Raw genomic sequence first — 19,620 nt, forward strand, 5'->3', positions numbered from 1 at the left:
AGTAATAGTTTCCCCAGATCCTGTAAGGCCCCTTGATGTAGCCTCCTGGGGGGGGGGTTATGTTGTAGTTCCGTCCCTCCCATTGGCATGCGATTGCAGCAAAGCGTCCTTGTGCGTTTGACTTTTAGTGGAGAACTTTTATGTATTAGGATACCCACTCCTCTGGTCCCTGAGGAGAACTCTGCGTGTGCGGCCATTTTGAATCCCCAACGGTTCAGTGCCTTACTTGTCGTACCCGTTAAATGTGTTTCTTGGAGTAACACTACTGTGGGGGTCTTCCGCTTCAGATATTGCAGAACTAGTCCTCGTTTGATTTTATGCCCCAGCCTGTTTACATTCCATGAGATGATTGTCAGTAAGGGGGAGATCAGTTGTGGCAACCGGGGATCACGTCCCGGTAGTCCATATCCTGACATAGTGGGCGAGGTGTAAATGCAGTCGTACTACTGTCGTTTGTTTCTGGGTTGAATCTAAGTAATCGCTAGTGTCTGGAGCGTGCATCATTTTATCCGACAATTGCCCCGTATGTTTGGTGCATTGGCATGTAGTGCACAACAAGTGCCCAGTGAGAGCCTGTGTCTCGTGGGTCAACGTGCTTGATTGTGTAGAGATAGACCACAGTTGTAACCATATGTGTACATGAAGAGTCTGCAAAGCTAGTAACCTGTAACAAAAACAAAAACAAAGAAAACATAGACCATCCAAAACCCATACCCCCCTCCCTGCCCCCCTGCCCGTCAGATCCCGAACCGTCCACCACCCCAACTGAGCAGAGTGCTTACTGTCCCAACTCAAATACAGTGTTCGTGGGGGTGAGACTTCTGTGTCCTCTTTTGATCCCGTCCTCTTTATAATTGTCCATGCAGTTCTGCTTAGATGAATGTGTCCTAACTTTGAGAGTCTCTGTCTCCTGTATCAGCGTCTCACCTCGTATGATCTGACTAGGCCGTGAGCCGTTATTTTTCTGCCCCACATTACCGTTGCTCTTCCCCAGTTCGCTGCCAGGAGTGTGTCCGCTTAACCTAGTGTGGCACTTTTGAGTCTTGTTGCCGGCAATTGTCCATAATGTTTGTAGTGCGAGGGTTCGTCTGTATGCTGTCTCATTGATCACCAAGTGGGCTACCTCCTCTGTTGTGTCGCTGTGCGTCTCGATTCTTGGGTCCTCTAGCTGGTCTCCAGCCTTCGAGCCAGTCCTGCGCTTGTTTCGGAGATTCAAAAAAACATGTTTTTCCTTCAGATTCTACGCGTAGCTTTGCTGGGAAAATCATGGAGTACCTCACTTCTCGAACTCGGAGCTCTTTCTTGACGTCTGTGAAACTTCTACGTTGTTGCGCCACCGCCGCTGTGTAATCGGGGTAGAAATTGACTTCTGAGTTGTCAATTTTTATTGGTGGAGTGACACGTGCGGCCTGTAAGATGGCATCCTGATCTCGAAAATTAAAGATTCTCGCCAAGATGGGCCGTCGTGGCGCTCCTGGTCGTGGCTTTCCTCCAGGCACTCGATGGGCCCGCTCCACCAAGAAATAATTGGACAGGCCTTTTGGATGAAGCTGGTTTTGTATGAGGTGTTCCACATATAGATCTAGGGCTGGACCTCCTGCGGATTCCGGCACACCTATCAGGCACACGTTCTTACGCCATGAGCGGCCTTCCTGTTCGTCAAGTTTAGCTTTCAGCATGGCATTATCATCTTCCAAGTTTTTGTACTTTGTGTTGGAGGTCCGCTGTGTCCCCCACGAGACCCGTAGTCGTCTTTTCAGCCTCTAGTAGCCGATCCGACATCTTTGCGAAGTCTGCCCTGATTAGGGAGATGTCCGTAGAAATTGTGCCCATTGAAGACTTCATGTCCTTTAACGCCACCATGACGTCTTGTAGAGTAATCTTCTCTGCTTTTGAAGTTTCGCCGTTTAGCTGGGGCTGTGTTTTCGGCGTTTCTCCCCTCACATTGTCTGGAGGGTCTTTGTGATAGGCGTACTTGTCCAGTTTCGGGGCCTGTTGGGCTCTCTGCCCCCTGCCACTCATTGTCCCAGAAACAGGATAATACTGGTTTGGCGAGTCACGGGTAGGTGAGGAGTATATATCTCAATATCTGTATGTTGGTACTCTTTGCTGGCTTTCTTGGGGTAGAGCAGTGACGCGGTGATTAATATGGCCGGGTAGGGTCGGTCTCATGTATCTACTTCAATCGCGGCTTAGTGCCCGTGTACCTTATCGTCTCTTGCCTAAGTGGTCAAGTCACCGCCTCCTTGCGTGCACTTATTGGCCAGATATGAGACTCCTAACTGTTCGTGGCTGCCGCTGATTATTAGGGCGAGTCTTTTGTATGGGAACCACCGGGCTTATTATTGCACCCCAGGGATCGTGGATTCTTAATGCCTTATGCCCTATCAGAGCTTCATTATTACGGAGTTCCTTCACTAACGGTGGTGCCTTCAGGTTTTCAGTAGTTGGGGTCCCTCTGGTTGCGACGCTATTCCCGCGCGCCGGCCGTTAGTCCCGGCTGCAATGGCGCGAAGATTTTCACTGTCGGAGGCCGTCTGACCCTCACTGTGCGTGCTTCGGGGTATGGAGCCACTTTTTCCTCCCTTTTAGTTCACCATGGGAGTCCCCCTCTGTTGCATATGGTGCAGCGCCTGTTGTTTGCGCTCCGGGGGCAGGCGTTTGCCTCTGTTGCCGCTTAACGGTAGTGCGGCTTTCTTCCGAGTCTGTCTCCGCGGCCCCTGGCAGCTACTTTAATCCCCGGCTCCTGGCGCCAAAACAGGCCTCAATCTTCTCGGCGGCGCCGCGCCTCGGAACTTGGGTGTACAGCGAAACGGGTCAGTGCAATGGGTACCGGAAGGTATGCCTCTTCCGTTTCAGTAGTGCAGCACCTGCATTGCGTCGGTTAAATGAACGGATTATTCGGAGAGGGGCTCGTCAGTCACAGAGCTCCGTTAGGCTGCGTCCATCTTGGCTCCGATCTCAAATGTTTGATTATGTTAAAGATCTGCTTTTTTGTTATCTGAACTGGTTCTTCTCTTTGCACATGCTTGGTAAAATTGCTGCTTTCTTTTTGTGTTTCTCTGTTTTCGATGTGAAGTTTGGCTTTAGATGAATTCTTTAAGTCAATGGCTAATGCTTCCACTGATAGCTGTTTGATAGTGGGATATGTTCCCTTTTCCGTACTCTGACTCCTGGCTTCTGATTTTATCTCCATACTGGAGCACCTTTTGATCTCGTTTGTAATGTCGCCAGTGCTGACTGTAGTCTGTACCGGTGTGTTATGTTATGTTAATTTCGATTTATATAGCGCCAAATCACCGACAGGTCTCTTAGCTCTTGCTTTGGGAACCCGTCCTGGCTTTCCCTGCGAGATAACCCCTACTGGGCATCCCCAAGGTGAAGACCAGGCATCCCATCGCAGTGGGGCCATAGTGGAGATTAAGCAAGCTATTGCCCAGAGTTGCAGAGTGTGAACCCATGATTCGAGTAGGCACCGAGGCGAGAATTATCGAGTCCGTGGACATTTTGAGCTCAAGACCCTGCCGCGTCGGGAATTGAACCCTGGTCCCGGGTCTGACCTCTGCATCAGAGTCTGCCTCCTCTAACCAGTGAGCCACACTTCTCCACATAGAAGTGTGTGGTATTATATGTTTCTTCAATATGTGTGAAGATTGTTCTGTTATGTTGAAGTTGAACTGCTGATTTTTGCCATTTAGCAGGAAGTAAATTTTTGCCCAAAACTGTTTTGAGCTTCTCTGCTTGCTTGGGTGGAGCATGTTGATCTAAAATGTTTCCCTATGTGTTCGCTTGGCCACCTATATTGCGGTTTAGTTCCTTTTTCTTTTTTTCTATGATTATGAGAGTCTATTGAGACGGTTGGGGACCCTTGGTTCGAATTAACCTTAGTTGTTTTTTCAGACTCCTTTTTATTGCCCGTATTTTTGGCGTGTACCATGGCCCCCCTCCGGTTCTTAGAGTTTTATGATCTCTTAATTGGTTTGAAATTTTTTATTGATGTTAATTGTGAAAGACTCCCAGATCTCTGTAATATCTCAAACTTGATCTGCGCCTGGAGGTGTTAACAATGACCAGCACGTCTCCATTATTTTGTCAATGGTTTTTTTCATCCGAGATTAGCCGTTTTAGGTTGTACAGTTCAATCAATCAATCAATCAATCAATCAGTGGTTTATAGAGCGCGCTTCTCATCCGCGACGGTCTCAAGGCGCTGGGGGGTGGTGGGGATGCGGATGCAGGTGACCTCTGCCAGGGCGAGGTCAGCGGAGCGGAAGTTCCTCTTCGGTACGTGGAAACATACTCGTCGTTGAGGTATTTGGGTCCGATGTTGTTGAGGGATTTGTAGGAGTGGCTGAGGAGTTTGAAGGTGATCCTCTTCTCGACGGGAGCCAGTGGAGGCTTCGACTGTGTTGGGTCATATGTTCGTGTCATGGTGTCCTAGAATGAGCCTGGCTGTGGCGTTCTGGATGGTTTGGAGTTTGTATAGAAGAGTTTTGTTGATTCCGGCCTAGTCTGCTGGTTATGAGTGCGTGGGTGACGGTCTTTCTGCAGTTGGCTGGGATCCATTTGAAGGTCTTGCGGAGGCAGTTGAAGCTGGTGGATGCGACAGCGTTGATCTGGCGGTTCATGGAGAGGGAGGAGTCGAGGATAATGCCAAGATTCCGAGCGTGGTCTGTCAGGGTGGGTGGGCTCCCGAGGGCGGAGGGCCACCAGGTGTTGTCCCAGGCGGAGGTGCAGTGTCCTAGGATGAGGACCTCGGTCTTCTCGGAGTTGAGCTTTAGGCAGCTGTCCTTCATCCAGGCGGATACGTTTCTCATTCCTTCCTGGAAGCTGAGTGTGGTGATTTCCGTGTTCTTGGTGAGGGAGAGGATGAGTTGTGTGTCATCGGCGTAGGATACGATGCTGAGCCCGTGCTGTCCGACGATGGCGGCGATGGGGGACATGTAGCTGTTAAAGAGCGTCGGACTTAGTGAAGATCCCTGAGGTACTCCGCAGATGATGTCAGTGGGGTCGGAGAGGAAGAGGGGAAGTCTGATCCTCTGGGTTCTGCCGGAGAGGAAGGATTGGATCTTGTCGAGGGCGGATCCCTGTAATCCTGCGTTGTGGAGTCTGGCGGCTAGCTGTTGGTGTGAGATGGTGTCGAAGGTTGCATAGATGTTCAGGAGGATGAGGGCTGCGGTGTGTCCCTGGTCTAGCAGCATGCGGATGTCGTCGGTGGCAGCGAGGAGGGCGGTCGTTAGACTGGGATGTGTCTAGGATGGAGTTTTCTTCGATGAAGGCGGTCAGCTGGGCGTTCACGAGTCTTTTGGTTACTTTGGCTGCGAAGGGCTGGAGAGAGATGGGCCGGTAGTTCTTCAGGTCAGTTGGGTCGGTCGTTGGTTTCTTGAGGAGGGCTTTCACCTCTGCATGCTTCCAGTCTTCTGGGAAGATGCCAGGTAAGACGGAGGAGTTGATTCTTCATCCTAGTTTGGGTGCGATGTCTACGGTGGCCCTGTGGAAGATGTGAGGGGAGCAGGGGTCCGTTGGGGCTCCTGAGTGGGTCGTCTTCATGGTTGAGGAGATGAGTTCGATGGACGCGGGTGCCCAGGAGGTGAGGAGCGGTTTCTCAGCTGTGGTGGGTGATGTGGTGCTGTTTTCTGCTGGCTCGCTGAATTTGTCGTAAATGGCCTTGATCTTCAGATGGAAATAGGAGCTGAGTTTGTCGCAGAGTTCCTGGGAGGGTGTGATGTCAGTGGCTTCGCAGGTGGGTTTTGCAAACTGTTGAATGACGTTGTTAAGTTCCTTGACGTTGGATGAGTTGGTCTTGATTTTGTCCCTGATGAAGGTCCTTTTGGTGTCCCTTATACGCTGGTGGTAGTCCTTCAGGGTGCTCTTGTGGTTGTTCCGTGATTCCGTGGTCTTCTGGCTCCTCCAGGTTTTCTCCGGGCGTCTGCAAGCGTGTCTGACTTCTTGAAGTTCGGTGCTGAACCAGGGGGCCCTCAGAGGGCGTTGATTGTTGCTGCCGCGGAGAGGTGCCAGCTTGTCGGCGCAGCCAGAGTCCCAGCGGTGGAATTCCCTGGCTGCGGAGTTGGTGTCAGTCGCGGTCTTGGAGGAGGGCGGAGTTCAGGTGATCCTTAGTGAACTTACTCCAGTTCTGTCGCGGCTGGCGTGGGGCCGGCTTGGGTGCGGTGGTGGTGTCGAAAGTGAAATGGACGCAATGGTGGTCCGTCCAGAGGGGCTGGGTAGTGTGGCTGAAGCTGATGTTTGATCCTCCTGCAAAGATGGGGTCGAGGGTGTGGCCTGCTCTGTGGGTGTGAGCTGTTTCAGTCCTAGGATGGCGAGGTTCTCAAGGAGTGTGGTCGATTCGGGTCTTGGCTGTTTTCGAGGTGGAAGTTCAGGTCCCCGAGCAGGATATAGTCCGTGGAGGTGATGGCGTAGGGTGTGGCGAACTCAGCGATGTTGGTTGCGGGCTGGGCGCGGGGTCCTGGCGGTCTGTAGATGAGGGTGCAACATAGCGTGGTGCTGGGGCTGGTCTGGATCCGGAAGTGGAGGTGTTCCATGTTGGAGTGGGGGGTCACTCGTGCTGGATGTGAAGAGTCGGAGGGGGGTCCTGTGCGTGATGGCGATTCCTCCTCCCGGGAGGAGTGGGAGGTCGTTTCTCTGGATTTTGTAGCTGGCAGGGATTGCTGTGGTGATGTCGGGCCGGAGTTGGTGTTGGTCCAGGTTTCCGTGAAGAATGCAACGTGCATAAGAGTAGTCTGCCTTACTGGTGCCCAAAATACGATAGGGGATTCTCAAAGCTCCCATTTGCAAATGGGGATTTCCAGAAATAAAATTATTCACAAATGGAAAGATCAAGAAATTCACATATTACGCAGATATTACCAACTAGGCAAACTGGGGGCTGCTCTTTTCCTCCATTGGTTGAAGGTGCTTGTATACAAATTTCCTCCAAACCCACTCAATCCATAATTAGAAAACTAAGGAGAGACAGAGGTAGGATGGTTCTCGTTGCCCCACAGTGATTGCTCCAGTGGTGGCACTCCCACCTATGACACCTATTGAAATGACCACAGTAGAGAGTGCTGTCCAGGCCTGATCTCCTGTTCAAGTTAAGGGGCCAGATCCTGTATCCCAACTTCAATCTTTGAACTTGGGAGCTTGGCTCCTGACTTCTTGCAATGTGGGCATGTAAATCTTCCACAAGTTTGAATGAACATTTTGAAAGAAGCAAGGTATCAAGTCACAGTAACATCTTATTCTTTTGGATAGAAGAGGTTCTTCATTTACTGTGTCTGAAAAACATTCATCCAAACAGGTAACAAGACTAAGGATTACTTCCATACCATTTTGATTTAGCAAAGGCTGGCCAGTGGTTTTCATCAATAAAGGTATGTATAACGTTTATATAAAAGTCCTTCTCAAACATCTATTTACCAAAATCAGTGTTAAAAGATTTCCTTGATGACATTTTTCCTTTCTTAAGGACACCCTGTCCTCCTTGGGATCTTAATGTGGTCCTTTTAAAATTGATGTGTCCCCATTTTAGCCTATCCATATGACTACTATATAGCATATTTCCCGGAAGACTGACGTTCTAGTTACTATAACTTTCGCCTGTGGAATTATTTAAATTCAGCCCGTATATAGTCTTTTTTTAAACTATATGGTAACCGTATACAGTTTTCCACAAAGATAAGTTTGTGATGAAAACACATCCATGTTTTCCCTAAAGTTGTATCTGATTTTCATGTCAACCAGGCTATTTCCCTTCCAATTTTCTTACACAATCCTTCTTTACTTTTCGGAGCATTGAGAATTTTAAGATTTATCTTAATAAAGCCAAACAAATTAAGCAGTCTGACCACCTTTTTGTAAACTATAGCCAGTACATACAGGACTAGCCACTTTTAAACAGTTCATCTTGATTGTTTCCTCTATTTTGTTGTGTTACAGCAATTCCAGCAAGTCTTAGTCTGGCAGCCTCCAGTCTATTCAACAAATCTGTAGCTGCTTCTGCAGAATTATTTAGGAACATTCCAGTGCTGCCATATATCAGGCAGCTACTGGAGTTCTGTACATATTTCTTCAAGACTTTGCCTCCACACAGATTCCAGAGCAGGTGCCCTAGTGGGCCACGATTCTCGGCGAGATGTATTTCCTACTGTTCTTAAGGGTAAGCTTGCTATTTTGTTCAGTACTTATGACTAATAATGAAGATATGCAAATAACAGTAGGGTAACCGTTCCTAATAGAGTGTGTTTTCTGGTGGATAAATGGTTCATGGGAGGCGGCTTCCTATTTAGGACGTAGTGCCCTCACACGCCGGTAAGGGTGTCATGCTTCATCATTGGGCGTTTGCTCCTCATGGGGTTGGTGCTGCAATATCCCACGGGCCTTGCGAGAAGACTCTTCAGAGGAGATATTTTATTCACAAATCGTGATGGTGAGTGTGGGTTTGTGAGACGTGACTAGTTAGTTAAAAATATCATAGGAGTACCTAAACCAAAAAACTATTTATTCCGGGGTCCCCCTGCTAAGGATAAAAGCAATGTATAAATTGTTAGCTCCTAATGATGAGGAGATACAATTCAGTGACGAGTGCAAGTAGTGTGGTTCATGTAGGTCCACATGTTCACCCCTCAGTGGTCCAGGAGAGATCCTTGGCATTTCATCAGGACCGAAAGAGAAGTTAAAAGGGAGCATCTCATCTTTTCTCAGGGTTGGGAGTTTGAGTGCTGGTATCAAATGATCAACAAATTATTTTCACACGCAGTCGTAATTTGTAAAAAGTACCTAGTAGAGGGTTAACCAAATGCGGTTGTCCTATAATCCAGCCTGAAAGAGAGGGGGAAGATATTCACCATTAAACATACATACCCTAGGTAGCCAACAGGGAGTCAACAACACTTTTCATGAGCATTTGTAAAACAAAAAACATGCTTGGAGCGCAATGCAAAGCACCTGTCATGCATTGTGTCACACATCCCTGGGTGTATAGATGAGTGACATTAGTAAGGAGTAATCGTAGAAAGTGTAACATACACATAGAGTTAACAAATAAAACACACAGTGAAACATCCCTATTGAAAAGGGTAGGTATATCATCTTAGCCTACAATTGTGAAATTTGTGCACCCTAAGATCAGAGCAGAATCCTGCGTCAATGGTGCGGCGTAAAGTCTGCAAGCGTGAGTATATAAGATAAGGTCACCGTAAGGTATGGTGAAGTGGAATGGAACGACCCACTTGGTTAGGTGTGTGCTAACGTTGCTAGCGTGGTGTGAGGCATTGTCACTTACCCCTGCGTCTGCTTGACTGGAGAGGTCGGAGCACCTAATGGTGTATGTTAAAAAGGCTTTCTTCAGATGCCGGCAGGGATGGTGTATGCCCTTTATCAACGTGACTGTCAGCATGGAGCCGAGGTCATGTGAGGGCGGGATGCAGAAGAGGCGAAGGGACAGGTCTGAATCCAGCAGCAGTGGCGGCCATTTAGAGTGATCAGAAAACCACTATGGACCAATAGGAACACATTGTTGCGTTCCATGGTACTTGTTATTCTGCCTCCTGTGATTTTAGGAACAAAATTTATTACTTGTTGCTTGAGTCTCATAGGTACATTGATCATGTAAGAGCACTGTGACTGTGTGCATAGATGGCCAAACCCAAACCTATAGACATTCTCAATGCTTGTTTTAGAAACTGGTTCCAATTAGTTTTAGTAAGTACAACTATGTATGATGGTACGGATAGGTGTTTTGATTGAAGGTCATGAGTGGTCAATCAATGATATTTGGCGATCCAAAGATTGAGTTTAGAAAGGATGTCCAGCAGGTATTGCACCCCCCACCTGACGAGGACCAGGTCTCAATGATGAATTTTGCCACTTTTTTGGCTGAGGGACCCCATATCCCAATAGCATAGGACCTGTAACTTTGGATTCCTCAAATTTTGGAGCACTCAAAAAAATCATTGGTTGACCACTTATGACTTCCAACGAAAACAATTGTCCTGAACAATATACGTAGTTGTACTGGTTAGTGAATTGAGAGGTTGTATGACAGATTGAAAAATTTCTCTTTATATGTTTGATTTATATACAGAGTTGTGACCTGTATATAAAAAGTTTCTCCTACAAGGCTTTTGGCAATCTAAGGATGAAAGTAACTGCCTAGAAACACTCTTTATAGATAAGTGACCATTTCAAATAATTTTCTTAAAATTTTGGTGAGACTGAAAATAAACAGATGGGATAACGAAAAAGATTGAGTGTCTTTGGGATCAGCAGTAGAGCTATCTGAACTGATAATATCATTTTTATTTGAAATAAATTCAGGAATGTTCCAACTGGCTGAATCTGAGTGACTTTGATCGTCTTCTGCGGGAATCACAGAAGGAAGTGCTTCGTTTGCAGAGACAAATTGCAATAAAGTATCTGAAAGAGTCTCTTCATTTATCTCAAGTTGGAGCTCGTGGATCATCTTCATCTACGATCATTTCCATGGGAGCCACTGGTGGTGTACACATAGAGACTTCAGTGCTCTCTGGACCCGTTGAAAAAGAAGCCGCTGTATTATCAGAAACAACATCTTCCGGGAAGAATGAACAGGTAAAAAGTGACAACTGCGGCCTGCAATGTTTCAGTTATTTTTACATTGAACATTGAACTATGAACCTCTTCTCTTTGTTTTTTTATGTTGAACTGCCTCTGCTTGGAAAATTATTCCTAAACGCAGGAATGTTTCCACAGAGGAAGGAAGGGGTGGCTTTCTCTCTGAGAATTAATAGTAGTGGAATATTAGAAATCATAGATGCCTATAACATATTTTAATGTTGATGCTCCAACAGTGTCTCATTGGCTGCTTTTGAAAACTTTTCCTCGCCTGGTTTTGTGGTATGCCTGCTTTGGGTTTTTTGTTTCCATGTGTGTGATTTGGTTTTCTCCAGTGTTTTCATTGTGGGAATTAGCTGCCTACCATAACTCTGGTCTTCACCAAAAACAAATGGAGTCGTTTTGGGCCTTCAGACTTTGCTTAAATAAAGTGCCATTCACATTTTGGATCAGATCAGATAAGTATTGTGTCTCATTTAGCATTCAGACTACTATCCTCTCTGGCATACTCCCCCCATACAGTTTTATTCATGAGTTTGTTTCTGTGATAAATGTATTCTAAAATTGCCACCATCTGACTGTCGGCCCATGGTAAACATGGGGGTATTGACAATATGAAGATTTCCCGCTTTTTTAAGATACATTTGAGAAATGAATAACGAAAATAGGAGTAGTGTTAAGTATGACCCTGGTTGCAATATCTGTCCATATTTATTCAATATAAGCTGCACAAAGAAAAGGCGCGCTGAAGGAAAAGTTACAAGCAGAAATGCGTTTGATTTATGTTTGTGTCACTTTGCTTATCCAGTATTGGGGTATCTTTCATAGATTCACATGCTTGAATCATTCCCCGTCGTTAAAGTAGGAGTCCCTCGTAATATAAATAAAGCAGTGATTAAAAAACGTCATAGCCTATCATGGAGGCACAAAAAAACAATCAATAACCAGCACTCTCTAGAACCTTCCCCAAGTCCCTCAGATTTTCACCACACATCATGTATGAAGGGAGACTCCCTGAGCTCTGCTAAGTTCTTAAACATTTTCTCAGATACGTCTTCTTTTGCTTTCTGGACAATGTCTGATAGGAAATGACTATTTCACCCTTGTAAACCCTGTGGGAAGAAAAGGGCTAGATTGATGATGCCCACAAGGATTGTATATATTGCCTTTATCATAATCATGAGGTAAAGCAATGTAAAATCTGCTATACCTTTTCATCTAAAAGTCTCGGAGATGGAGAAGGCAGACTTTTGTTGTGGCTAAAGAAGACTCAAGGAGCGTCTTCTGATGAGGAGAGCAGCACTTCCTTTAAATCCCATAAGAGGCTCAGGTTGCCTGGAAGTCAGCCTGAAAAGGTCAAGAAACACCAGAAAACCTCTCATCTGACCAAAGAAGCTCGTTAAAAGGAGAAAGAACCTAAAGTCTCCTCAGAGCTAGTCATTCCTCATCACTCTGGGACTTCTGAGGAAAAATGTGATCTTTCCAAGCATAAATCCAGCCAAAGATCCTAGTCAGCGCAAGTTTCACCGTTGACGCCAGTCTCTTCAGCAACACCAACGATGACGATCCTCTTGTCGTTGAGACCGTTGACGGCTCCTACGATGTTGACGGCGAGCATCAATGCACCGATATCGTTGACGTTATCCTTACCGTAGACAAAGGCCTCAGCGTCGAGGCTGCCATTTTGTACGCCTGCAGTGGAGAGGCCATCTTGCCCCAGTATTGGAACTTTCATAGATTCCCATGCTTTGTATCATTCCCCGTCTTCGGAATGGGAGCCTCGGTAGTATAAAAAAGACCATAGAAACAAAAGAGAAACCTAGGCCTAGGCCTCATCTCATTGTGTATCCTATCACCCTGTTTTTGTAAAAAGAGACCAAACTTTTGCCAGGACCAATCAGAGCAGTCCTACCCTCTAGAACCTTCCTGAGAGAGCTCAGAGCCTCAGATTTTTCTACCGCACGTTGTGCTAGGGAGTCTCCTCAGTTTTTCTCAATTTCTCTACTTATTCTTCAACTTTACTGGAAAATTCGACATGTCTGACAAGGAGAAAAAGGCCTTATTCAGGCCCTGTGCCTCTTGTGGGGAAAAAACTACTTTTTGTGGAAGATAAGCATGACAATTGTATTTATTGCTTATATACTGACCACAAGGCCACAGATTGCAAGATCTGCAGAACCTTCTCGAACAAGACTCTTCGTGACAGAGAAGGTCGCCTGTTAACCTGGCTTCAGAAGATGAAGACTCGGAAGGAGCTATCATCGGAGGAGGAGGATTCCATTTCTTTTGCTTCCTCTCACAGATCCAGGTAGAGGGGTAGGTCTCCCCCTGGTGCTTCTACTTCTGAGCCTCCTCTTCAGGCCCCTCACAAGATCTCTGACAGGTCTGAGAGGGCTGGTCCCCTTCAATCTCCTCACGGAAGTGAAAAGGAGAGGCAGGGACAGGCTGCAGGAATGGTTACAGCCTTGAAGGACAAAAAGGAGGTTGTTCTCCCTTCTCCTCCGTCTAAAAAGAGCAAATCTAGTGACAAACACTCTTCTGTCACTTCAGGATTGATACCGGAGAAAAAACAGCGGTCGTCGACGACGAAAACACCAGATACGTCGACGACGGTTCCTTCAAGTAAAGTTCCCGCTGTTTCCCTGGCTCCGTCGACGAGCTCGTCGACGGCAGCGATCTCCACGACGACGATTTCGTCGGCTCTCAGGGTTCCGAGTTCGTCGACGCTGACGTCTTCCACGTCGACGACGGCAAGTAAGGTGCTGTCGACGGCTTCGACGACGACGAAGACTACGTCGACGACGACGACAACGTCTACGGTAATGTTGATGACGAGTTCGTCCACGAAACCGTCGACGATGTCGACGACGAGGATTGTGTCGACGAAGACGGTGGTACCGGCATCGATCGCCTTGACAACGCCGTCGACGTCTGCGGCACCGGCGACGACGACACCGTCGACGAGACCGGCGACGGGTCAAAAAATGCGTTTACCCATTCCGAAGATGAAGATAACGCCGGAGATGACATCTCCGCGACGAGTTTCTTCGCAACTACCAACAATGCTTCTCGATGACGAATCTGACGAGGAGGAGGATGATAATTATGGAGTGGCCTATAGTCCCTCTGACTTGAATGTCAAGATGCAGGAGACGGACACGGAGGAGTATTACGATCATTCTCGTGACTCACAGTTCCATCCATATGTTTCGGAAGAGCAAGGCCCTCCTCGTGTGGGACAAGATGTGGGGCAGGGTATGGTAGCCATGCCCTCATCACTTATTACAGATCTACAAATGATGCTACAGGATTATCGCAAACGGTTCCCATCGGATCCTTTGGGACAGCCTGCGCAACCACCACCTCAGGTGCAGTCTCAGGTTCAACCGGCTATTGACCCTCATGCGTTACCAGTGGTGCCCCTCTCGCCACCACCAGCGACAATGGCCCGAGTCCGTACACCGGATCCCGACCCAGTACATGCTGTCCAGCAGGATACCTCTTCGGACGAGGAGGTTATACAGTTGAATCCCTTGATTGATCCATCACAAGACCCAGACGTGGATCAAGGGGACAGTGGGCAGGTTGATCCAGATGCTGCTGGTCGGGACATGACTATTTCACCCCCATTGGATATAGGGGGTTTTCATAACCTGATGGAAAGGGCAGCGAAGAGGTTTGGACTGCCGGTGACGAGGGAGGAATCGGAATGTTTCCTTTATGACTTTAAGGAGCAATCTAAGAGATCGGTCAAATCCATTCCCATCATCGAACATGTATGGGAGGAAGGAATGAAAATTATGCAGAATCCTGCCACGGTTATTCCGGTTCTCCCCAGGCTGGAAAAGAAGTATAAGGCTCCGGACGGCAGTCCGGCTTGCCTTCTTGGTCAGCCAAGGCCTGATTCGGTGATCTCTCAGGCGGCCCAAACCAAGTCTAAGAATCCGTCCACACCGTTGACCACGCCTCCGGACAAGGACGGTCGGCGTCTTGATAACGTTGGGAAACGGTTTTCATCCATGGCCAGCTTGCTTGTTAGAGCGTCAAATGCGCTTGCCATCCTTGGCCGATACGACCACCAGATGTGGTGCGACATGGAACACTTCGTGGAACAGTTACCAGAGCCCACAAAGGAGGAAGCCAAGAAGGTGCTTATGGAAGGGGAGAAATCTTCTGCTGAAGTTTTCGACTGTGCAATGGACATTGCTTCCACGGCTTTTCGGGCATTGGCAGGCTCCGCAGTGCTACGTCGGCAGGGTTGGTTAAGAGCCACCTGGTTTCGTCAGGAGGTCCAAAATAGAATCCTGGATCTGCCATTTGATGGGGAGATGCTTTTTGGTAAGCATGTAGACGATGCCCTGCAGAATATCAAGAAGGACACGGAGACGGCGAAGTCCTTGGGGTCACTCACCTACCGTAAAGTCCCCTTTAGGGGCGCACGAGGCAGGGGATTTTCATCGTACAGAGGAAACCAGCAGAGGTATTCCTCGCAGCCTTCTCAGTCCTATAAGCCCCAGTATTCTAATCAGCGACAGGGACAATCAGCGTCCTTCTCCCGCCATCCGCCGCGGGGCCGTCAGACCCGGCAGGGCCGTGATAACACGAAGCGGCAATAGCGGCCTCCCGGTTCTACCTGCTGTTCCTCCCCTCCCGATCACATCAGTGGGGGGCAGGATATCTCTTTGTCTGAGCAGCTGGCAATCAATAACATCGGACCAGTGGGTCCTCAAGATTGTAAAGAGTGGCCATGTGTTGGAATTCAAAGATCTTCCTCCGACAAGAGCTCCGGCCGCCATCCGCACGGGACATCTGGGACTACTACACCTCGAAGCCCATCAATTGTTCCTCAAGGGAGCGATAGAACCGGTGCCTCTGTCTCAGAGGGGCCGGGGTTTCTATTCCAGGTTCTTCCTCGTGCGGAAGACGATAGACACTTGGCGTCCCATTCTAGACCTTCGGGAGCTCAACACCTTTCTCGTCAAGCTCTCTTTCAGGATGGTCACTCTCCAGGAAATTCTCCCTCTCTTGAATCCAGGTGACTACTTGGCGTCGCTGGATTTAGAAGATGCGTATTTCCATATTCCGATACATCCAGCTCACAGACAATACCTACGCTTCACAGTGGGAAAGAGCCGTTTTCAATTCAAGGTGCTTCCTTTCGGCCTTCGATCGGCGCCAAGGGTGTTCACCAAGGTGTTGGCACCGGTAGCAGCTTTTCTTTGAAAACAATCTCTAGAAGTTTTCCCTTACTTGGACGACTGGCTCGTCAAAGCACCATCTTTCGAGGGAACTTCTCAAGCAGTGTCAACTTGCATCCATCTGTTCCGTTGCCTGGGCCTTCATCTGAACCAACGCAAGTCAGTCCTGCTGCCCTCCAGAACAGCCAGGTTCCTGGGGGCTGTCTTGGACACCACGCAATGTACGGCTCGCCCCTCGGAGGACCGCCAACAGAAGTTGATGCTATCAGCTCGACAACTCTGCCACAAGAAATGCCTTTCGGTACGCCAATACAAGTCCCTTCTCGGGTCGATGTCATCCTGCATACCATTGGTACCGCATTGCAGGCTGCGCATGCGTCCTCTGCAGGAAGAACTAGACAAGCAATGGCGCCAGGCAGAGGGGTCGTTCGACGACAAGGTGCTGGTTACATCGCCAATGCGGAAGGCGTGCGAATGGTGGCTTCTAAAGGAAAACATCGCGCAAGGGCTGACATTCAGGATTTCTCCTTCGCCCATGATCATGACCACGGACGCCTCATTGGAAGGCTGGGGGGCAGTGCTCCGAGAGCTTCAAGTCAGTGGCCATTGGAGTCCGGAACAGCGCCAATGCCATATCAATTTCCTGGAGCTGACGGCCATTCGGTTGGCTTTGCAGGCTTTCCTTCCCAGAGTTCGCACCCATACAGTGCTGGTCCGGACGGACAATACGACGGCCATGCATTACGTCAACAAACAAGGAGGTACCAGATCGCAGACTCTGTCCACGGAGGCTCAACGGATCTGGGATTTTGCGATTCTACGCAACATCACTCTGCGAGCCGAACACCTAGCAGGAACACTCAATGTCAGGGCGGATGCCTTGAGTCGACAGACGGAAGTGACCCACGAGTGGGAGTTGAATCAATCCATTCTGAACAGGGTGTTCTCGGTTTGGGGGACGCCAGCCATCGACCTCTTTGCTTCTCCGGAGAACGCCAAATGCCGGTTTTACGCAAGCAGAGTTCACCATCACCATGTGGAGAAGTGTGGCTCAGGGGTTAGGGCAGCAGACCCGGAAGCTGAGATCGGTCCTGGACCAGGGTTCAATTCCCCGCCTCGGCGGGTCTTGGGCTAAAAATTCCACGGACTCGATAATTCTCGCCCCGGTGCCTCCTCGACTCACGGGTTCACACTCTGCGACTCTGGGCAATAGCTTGCTTAATCTCCACAACGGCCCCTCGCGGCGGGATGCCTGACTTTCACCTTGTGGATACCCTGATATCTCACAGGGGAATACCAGGATGGGTTCCCTAAGCAAGCGCCGGGAAACCCACTGCGGGTAGCTATGCGCTATATAAGCTCAACTACATACATCAGGGGTCCCTGGGGAACGCTCTTTCGATGGCTTGGTACAGCGCATTCTTTTACGCTTTTCCACCGATCCCCCTCATTCCCCGCGTTCTCAGGAAGATGAAGGCAGAGCCCTGCAAAATGATTCTAATTGCTCCGGCGTGGCCCAGACAATTCTGGTACACAGAGCTTCTGAGGCTCTCCCAAGCTCCTCCAATTCGCTTGCAACCCATTCCGTCCCTGTTGTCCAGGAGTCAGGGACAGGTATACCATCCGGATCCGACATCGCTCCACTTGAAGGCGTGGCTCCTGAGCACAGAGAGTTCAGTCATCTAACACTCTCCCAGGAATGCAGAGAGGTTTTGTCTCGGGCCAGAGCACCAAGTACCAATAAGACTTACAAAGCAAAATGGAAGCGATTCTGCTTGTGGTGTCAGGGTCAAGGTCTCCATCCTTACAAGTCCCAACCTCATCAATTGTTGCCGTATTTACTATCTCTGGCCAAGTCTGGTTTGGCACATTCATCAATTAAGGTGCATCTGGCGGCCTTATCAAGGTTTAGGCGCAGTTCTTCAGGTCCTTCCTTATGGTCTTCTAGGATCGTCAAACAATTCTTAAAGGGCTTGTTCAGGACGTATCCGCCAGTTTGTCCACCTCCACCAGTTTGGCAGCTCAACCTTGTTCTGGCTCAGCTCATGAGAGCTCTATTTGAACCTGTTCACAAAGCTGACTTAAAGTTCCTGTCTTGGAAACTTGCCCTCCTCTTGGCTCTAACAACAGCGAGGAGAGTGAGTGAGCTTCAAGCTCTCTCAATTGTGCATCCATTCCTGCAATTTAAAAGAGAGGGTCTTATTCTTCGCACCAATCCCAAGTTTATCCCTAAGGTGCCATCTGAGTTCCACTTGAATGAACCTTTGATTTTGAAATCTTTCTTTCCAAACCCTTCTACGCCTGCGGAACGCACGCTCCATTCTTTGGACGTTCAGAGATGCTTAAAATTTTATTTGGAGCGCACACGCCCCTTTCGGAAGTCAACCCAGTTGTTTGTGTCCTACAGCGCTCCACGGAAGGGCTTTCCTTTGGCAAAGAGTGGCATTTCCCGCTGGATCTCCAGTGCGATTCAATTCTGTCATCAGGACGCGGGAAAGCCACTGGACAATAGGGTCCGTGCACATTCCACTAGGTCTGTGGCATCGTCGGTGGCTCTCTTCTCGGGAGTCGCCATTAAGGACATATGCAGGGCAGCAACGTGGAGCAGTACTCATACCTTCACGAAACACTACTGCCTGGAGTCTGCAGGACGAGACGACGCGGCTGTTGGTCAGGCAGTCCTGCGGAATCTTTTTCATTGAGAGGTGAGCTTTCCCTACAATCCCTCCATCCTGGTGAGCACATTTTGTTAGTTTTCTTATGCTATATGTATTACTGATATGATTATGTGATGCCATGTATTTACAAAATCTGTTCTTGGTAATTTACTGCTAGCTACTCTGATACAAAGCATGGGAATCTATGAAAGTTCCAATACTGGGGCAAGAAAACAAGTTACTTACCTGTAACTTTGGTTCCCCAGTATTGGTAACTTTCATAGATTCCCATGCGCCCTCCCTCCTCCCCTGGGAAAGCTCAGTCTTTTTACAGAGATAGTGGCGGTTTGCACAACGGCTACGAAAATCTGAGGCTCTGAGCTCTCTCAGGAAGGTTCTAGGGGGTAGGACTGCTCTGATTGGTCCTGGCAAAAGTTTGGTCTCTTTTTGCAAAAAGAGGGTGATAGGATACAAAATGAGATGAGGCCTAGGCCTAGGTTTCTCTTTTGTTTCTATGGTCTTTTTTATACTACCCAGGCTCCCATTCCGACGACGGGGAATGATACAAAGCATGGGAATCTATGAAAGTTACCAATACTGGGGAACCAAAGTTACAGGTAAGTAACTTGTTTTCTTCACCGCCGACTACGGTTACACCATTGATGACTGTTCCACTGTCAACGTAAGCTCCACGCCGACAAATGCTCCACCGCCGACGAATGCTCCACCGTCGATGAAGGCTCCACCGTCAACAGCCGCACCGTCGACGAGCCCACCCGTTGACTGCTTCTACGACTACATCTACGACGATTTTTCCGTCGACAAGAAAATCAGGGTCGCTGATGATACCATCGTCGACTTCTATTCCACTGACGAAATCGAAGCAAATGCAATCCACACCATCCAGATCGTCCAGAACATCGCTGCGGCCTGGTTTTCATTCACAAGGCAAGATTTCACCTTCCAAGTTACCTTCTACACACAGAAGAAACGGATGATGATGGTCCCTTTGGGACTGCTCATGGTGCTTCTGAATTCAATTTCAAGTGTCAGGAGGAGGATGAGGACTGTTATGACAAGGAGCAGTACTAACAACACTATCCGGTTGCTCCTGCTCAATATCATCATATTGGATATTATGTTGATCGACCAAAGCAAGAACTTGCTCAATTTCCT

General features: G+C 48.4%; 1 protein-coding gene across 7 annotated transcripts in view; it reads left to right on the plus strand.

Annotated features, from left to right (window-relative positions):
• The window catches only part of TSPOAP1 (TSPO associated protein 1), a 3,238,928-nt gene that overhangs the window by 993,686 nt on the left and 2,225,622 nt on the right, over positions 1–19,620 (plus strand). For all 7 annotated transcript variants that reach the window (XR_013608584.1, XR_013608585.1, XM_078679480.1 and 4 more), the window contains exon 6: positions 10,314–10,586. Coding sequence is in view for 5 of the 7 variants with exons in the window: in XM_078679480.1 (XP_078535606.1) it covers positions 10,314–10,586 (273 nt within the window). In the remaining 2 variants the exon portion in view is untranslated. The remainder of the gene's footprint in view (positions 1–10,313; positions 10,587–19,620) is intronic.

The sequence above is a fragment of the Lissotriton helveticus genome, chromosome 3_1 (assembly GCF_964261635.1).
Source record: "Lissotriton helveticus chromosome 3_1, aLisHel1.1, whole genome shotgun sequence".
NCBI lineage: Eukaryota > Metazoa > Chordata > Amphibia > Caudata > Salamandridae > Lissotriton > Lissotriton helveticus.